This window comes from Apus apus, unplaced genomic scaffold, assembly GCF_020740795.1.
Source record: "Apus apus isolate bApuApu2 unplaced genomic scaffold, bApuApu2.pri.cur manual_scaffold_49_ctg1, whole genome shotgun sequence".
Lineage (NCBI taxonomy): Eukaryota > Metazoa > Chordata > Aves > Apodiformes > Apodidae > Apus > Apus apus.
The window spans coordinates 51,649-57,329 of NW_026248855.1; the positions used below are offsets into that span (position 1 = coordinate 51,649).

Below are 5,681 nucleotides of genomic sequence, written 5' to 3' on the forward strand. Positions count from 1 at the left end.
AACAGCCCTGGATGTTGTAGCAGGGCCGGAGCTGGATGGTGCCCCATAGATCCGTGGGGCAGGAGGAGCCCGGGCTCTGCCCCACAGATCCCTGCATGTGGTGCTGCTGCCCCACGGCAGCCTGGCAGGCGGTGGCCAAGCCCCACGGCAGGCCTGGTGGCACCAGGTGGCATCCAGTGACACCCAGTGTCACTCAGTGACACCCAATTGTACCCAGTGACACCCAGTGACACCCAGTGACACCCAATGGGGCCTGGTGGCACCAGGTGGCACCCAGTGACACCCAGTGTCACTCAGTGACACCCAATTGTGCCTGGTGGCACCCAGTGACACCCAGTGACACCCAGTGAGTCTGTAGGCGGGGCTAAGGCAGCAATCAGCCAATCAGACTCGTTCCTCTCCCAGTGGCTCAGCACAAGCCCCGCCCCCTCTGGCCTCCTCCAATCAGGTGAAGCACCATGTAGGCATGGCCACCGGAGGGGGAGGGGCTATGACAGTAACCTGAGGGTGGGCCCAGTGACTCCCAGTAGCCCCCAGTGACTCCCAGTCTCTCTCACTCCCTCCCAGGTCACCCATTTCCTCCCTCCCAGTACCTCCCCAGTATCCCCAAGTCACCCCAGTGTTCCCAGTTCCCCCAGTCCCCCTGTATCCCTGATCTCCCCATCCCCTCCCAACCCCTCCCAGCATCAGTCCAGTGTATCCCAGTACCCCAGTGCTCCCAGCATCCCTCCAGTGTATCCCAGTACCCCAGTATTCCCACCATCCCTCCGGTGTATCCCAGTACTTCAGTGCTCCCAGTCCTCTGCCCCCATCCCTGCCAGATGTTCCCCAGTGCCCTCCCAGTATCCCCCCACTCCTCCTAGAGCTTCCCAGTATCCTCCCAGAGCCCACCAGTCACCCCTGTGCCCCCGGTGCTCCCAGTTCCCCCCACCACCCTCCTGTACACCCCCAACCCCCACTGCCCCTCCCAGTTGTCTCCACTGCCCTCCCAGTATCCTCCCAGTGCTCTCCCAGATAACAGCCCCAAATCCCCTCCCTGGTACATCAAACACCCTTTACATTCACCTGAGCTTTCACCTGACCTGTCATTGTTTTCATTCTCTACTGTCCATTGGAAAACAAGGGGTGCAAAGCCCAGCTCAAAGTGACTCTGCACCAGCCCGTGTCAGGGCAGGGTCAGGCTTCCCCTGGCCCTTCTGGACTGGAGGGTCGAACTGGTTCCCTAGCTGCTCCTGGGGAGAACTTGGCTTGTCCAAGATGCTCCTGGGCAACCAAAGGATCTCACCTCTTTCCCAAGCTCACTTCCCTGCAGCTGTTGCCAAGGGAACAGCTCCAGCAGCAAGCACGGGCTGGCAGCAAAGCCCAGGGCTTGCAGCAGGACTCCAGAACGTGGGCAGAACCTGCTCCATCAACGCTGCCCTGCAGGGCCTGACCTGCACCCCCCTCTGCCCAACTACCTGCTCTGGGGAGCACAGCCCAGGTCCTGCATCCAGAGCTTCTTCCACCTCACCTTGGGACATCCTCCCTCATCTCCCACCCCAGTCGCTGCAGGTGCTTTGACATGTTTTCTCACCCCTTGCAGGACAGAACGACTCCCTTCTTCTCTCTCAGGCACAGGAGATATTCCAGGCTGGACAGGCAGGACGGCGCCCTCATCTTCCTGCGGTGCCCTCTCGATGCCACGCACAGCTGGTCTGCCTGAGAGAAGAGGCTGAGCACAAGCAAATCACCTTCTCCCTCTTCCCCAGCCCTTGGGGCTCTCGAGGGGCTCCCACCAGGGAAAACCTGGGACCTGGCTTTTCAGAGAAAGCAAAGCTCCTGGAGGAGAGAACTCCCTGCCTGCCCATTGCTTCCCAGCTGGGACATGTCTTCTCCCCCAGCCATGGCCCATCAGCCATGGGAGGGCTCCTTGCAGGCCAGCGACGAGCGGGGGGACCGGATGGACCCCCCGTCTGTGGAGCTTCCTGGTGCCCACCCACCTCCCAGCTCTCCAGGCACAGGCCTGTTCACAGCATGTCCAGCTGCTGAGGGCAGGACCAGCCCAGGGGCAGGGGGACCCAGGTCTCCTTCCCCAGGCCCTGGTGCCATCTCCCACCTGCTGCTGCTGTGCAGGCCTCCAGCAGAGCCCTCCTGGCTGCAGCAGAGCTCCTGGAGCAGCCGCAGCTCAGGGACCTTCTGCAGAGCAGAGAGAGAGGGAGGGTTGGAACCCAGCCCGTGCAGACCCTCCAGTGCAGCCCAGGCCTGCCCTCCAGGCTCTCCCACTGCCTCCCAGCCCAGACCCGTGCCCCCCAAACCCTCCTGCCCGCACCAAGGACACCCCCCAGGCCTCTCCCGCTCCCGGACAGGAGCTCGAAGGGCAGGGGGGTCAGTCAGGAGGCGCCAGGAGCTGACGGAGCTTCTTCTCCAGGAAAGGCGGAGAGACCTGGGGCGTCTCAGCCCGGAGAGGAGCTGGTGGTGACTCCTGCCGCTCCCGCCTCCTCCTGCCGCCTGCCCAGGGCAGCCCCGGGCAGCCAATCACAGGCAGCGGCGCCTCAGGGAGGGCGGGAGCCGGACCCCTGGCGGCCAATCACAGCCCGCAGCTCCTCAGGGCACAGACTGACAGCCCTCCCGCCCAATGGCGGCGAAGCCCTGAGCAGCTCTAAAGCGGGTTCTTGCTTGGGCTGGGGATCAGTCCTGCAGACACAGCCCGGCAGGGAAGGGCAACTCGCGTTTGTGCACTTAAACATACACGTGTGTTTCTTGTCTGAGAGGGGGGCGGGATTATACAGAGTGATTCCCTGAATTCATGATGATATTTAAATCATTTCCCCGCAGTCATTAACATCAAGCTACACCCCTCCCCATGTGCACTGCCTCTCGGGGCCGTGGGCAGGGGTCTCTGGGAGGAAGGCTCGTGGTCTGTGCTGAGCTGGGTCCTGTTGTTCCTCATGCTGACAGGCTGGCTGATGTACCAGTGAATCCTGCTGCTTGGGCTCTGCGGGAGACACAGCCCAGTTCAACACAGCCCTTGTGACCAGCAGGAACAGGTTCTACTCTTCAGCACCATCTGGGTTTGGCCAGTTTAGCCCTGAAGTCTCTAACTCGGCTGGATTCCTGCTTGCTGGGAGGAGGAGGAGCTGCTTGCTGGGAGGAGGAGGAGCTGCTCCTGTGGAGCCCTTTTCCAGGTGCGGGTTTCCCGCCCCAAGGGCAGGAGGTCGCTGTGTGCAGGAAGGGGAGCAGCTCCTGGCCGCGCCGGGCGCCTTCCCTGCTGCTGGGGAACCTGAGGGCCGTGCAGGTGGGTCCAGCTGGTCCCAGCAGGTGAGGGGTGGGCGTCTCCACAGCCACCCCCAGGCCTCTGTGATGCAGGGCCTGTTGCCCGGACACCGCTGTGATGGGTCTGCATGGGGACCAGGGGGTATGTAAGGAAGCCAAGCCGTGGGGTGCCCACTGCCAGGAGAGCATCTCCCTCAGGAGGCAGCAGCTCCCCTGGACACCCGTGGCACGTCTCCAGCAGAGGACAGCCAAGATGTCCATGGAGAAGGAGCAGGCCCGTTCTCAGCTCAGCAAAGAGCTGCCAGGCCTGCAGCAGAGGCGGCAGAAGAGGAGCAGGGCAGGAGGAGAGGGGAGCCCGGGCACAGGAGCCGTCCCAGCGGGGACACGGGGGCTGCGGGCACAGAGGTCCCGCTCCCACGGCCTCTCTCCTCGGCTCCTCTTGCAGCCGGGCAGGCTGGCCCTGCAGGAGGGGATGGCCCATCAGCCATCCCTGCCACTGCTCCTCAGCAAGGCAGCAGCCCCTGGGCAGGCACCTGCAGCTGGGCGCCCCAGAGCTGCCCCCACCTGCCCCAGGCTGCCCCCTCTGCCCCCTGCCCCCCCTGCCAGGGGCACGTCCAGCAGCGACCAACAGCCCGTCCCGTCTGCTGGGGGCATCTGGGCTGAGCGGGGCAGACGCCCCAGGGCCCAGAGCTGGAGACCTGTCCTGTCCAGCCCTGCAGCCTCTGCCCCAGCCGGGCAGGACACAGCCTGGGCCCCAGCCCAGGAGGCCATTGGCAGGGTTGTCAGCGGGCGCTGGGGACCCGTCCAGCAGCCGGTGGCACCGCGGGACCGGGCGGGCAGCTCGGCCAGGGCAGCCGAGGGTGGATGGGCCCCTGGGGCTCGGCCCCTGCCCGCTGCCCCCCGTGCTCCTCGGGCCACAAGAGCTGCCCACAGGGCCCCCGTGCCAGCTGCCCTGGGCAGGGAGGCAGGGCCAGGAGGCCGGGGAGCAGGGGCAGAGCACCAGTTGACATGCACCATGGGCCAGCCCAGCATCCCAGAGCAGCGGGTGGGTCCTGGAGCTGCTGGGGAACATCTGCCTGTCCAGCTGGTGCAGCTGGAGGTGCAGCAGAGGAGCCGTGGGGCCTGCAGAGAGCAGAGCCTGGAGCAGCCCAGCAGAGCCACCCTGCTCCAGCAGCAGGACATCCTGGAGGAGAGGCAGCTTCAGCAGCAGGGTGAGCAGTGGCATTTCTCCCTGGTGCAGTCTGTGCAGCTCCATGTCAGATCCAAGCAGGTGGGTGCCAAGGAGGACACGGGTGGGGGCAGGGCAGGGTGATGGAGCCTCCCTCTGCCTGGAGTCAGCTGCTGCTCTGCAGAGCTGCAGCCCCATCATCTCCTGCATCCCTGCCCCAGCAGCCACTGCTGGCAGGTCCCCAGCAGGCATCTGGTGGTGGGAGCCAGGCTGCCTTTGCCATCGTTCCTGTGCTCTCCTTCCAGGTCTGCAAGGCGAGCTTGAACCTGCACCAGCCAGAGATCACAGGCAGGGAAATCCTGAAGGCTGCCAGGGGCAAACAGGACAGGTTGGAGTGGCTGGAAGGGGCTGTGGGTCCCAGCTAGTGCCCCACGGGCAGTGTCACCTGGTGCTGGATGACGTCATCGTGGGTGACGTCCTAATGGGTGACATCACAGTTGGTGACATCATAGTTGGTGACATTGAAACAAAAATTCGGAGCTTCCAAACCCCCTGCTTTCTAACACTCCTCACCGCAGTGGGAGGCTGTGTGGTTGTGTCTGCTCTTGGGAGGCTTCAGAGGAAGGAACAAAGAAACAAATGCAAATGCTAAATTTTGCACTGCGGGAAGCTGGGAGGAGGCTTTTCAAGTGACCAGAGATAACCTTGAAGCAGAGGATTAACACAGTACAGTGCAAGCAAGCAGAGATCCAACCTTCTGCCTCCTTCACCGAGTGGTATCAGATACCACAGATGTGGTATCTGGGGAGTTAAGAGATTGATATCACAGATGTCAATTCCCACCCTTAAGGAAGCTGGGCTTATCAAGTTCATCACAAATGGAATTGTTTCCTGGCCTAGCTGCTTTGTGTGAAAGACTGTACCTCATTTCTCAGATAATTCAGAATTTTCTTGTCATTTGCCATGGTTTTGTTCACTCTTGGGGTGTCCCACTGTAATAAACAGATGTATTCTACTCTCCTTCTGCTTCTAGATCTACTGTCAAAACCTGTGTCTGCTGGCAAAACTTTTCCTGGACCATAAAACACTGTATTATGATGTTGAACCCTTCCTCTTCTATGTCATGACAGAAGCTGACAACACTGGCTGTCACCTGCTCCTTTCACCTTGTATTGTATCAGTTGCACAGGCTTGTTCAGTCTGCTGGGGTGATGATATCCCCATTGTTTGTACAGATCAAGACCTGTTAATCTCTCCTCTC

The 5,681-nt window shown here is 61.9% G+C and overlaps 1 protein-coding gene across 1 annotated transcript in view; it reads left to right on the forward strand.

Moving 5' to 3' along the window:
• Positions 1-4,267: 4,267 nt before the first annotated feature.
• LOC127396275 (histone acetyltransferase KAT7-like) overlaps positions 4,268-5,681 on the forward strand; it is an 11,746-nt gene continuing 10,332 nt past the window's right edge. The window contains 1 exon segment of the mRNA XM_051643896.1: positions 4,268-4,297. Coding sequence (XP_051499856.1) covers positions 4,268-4,297 — 30 coding nt within the window.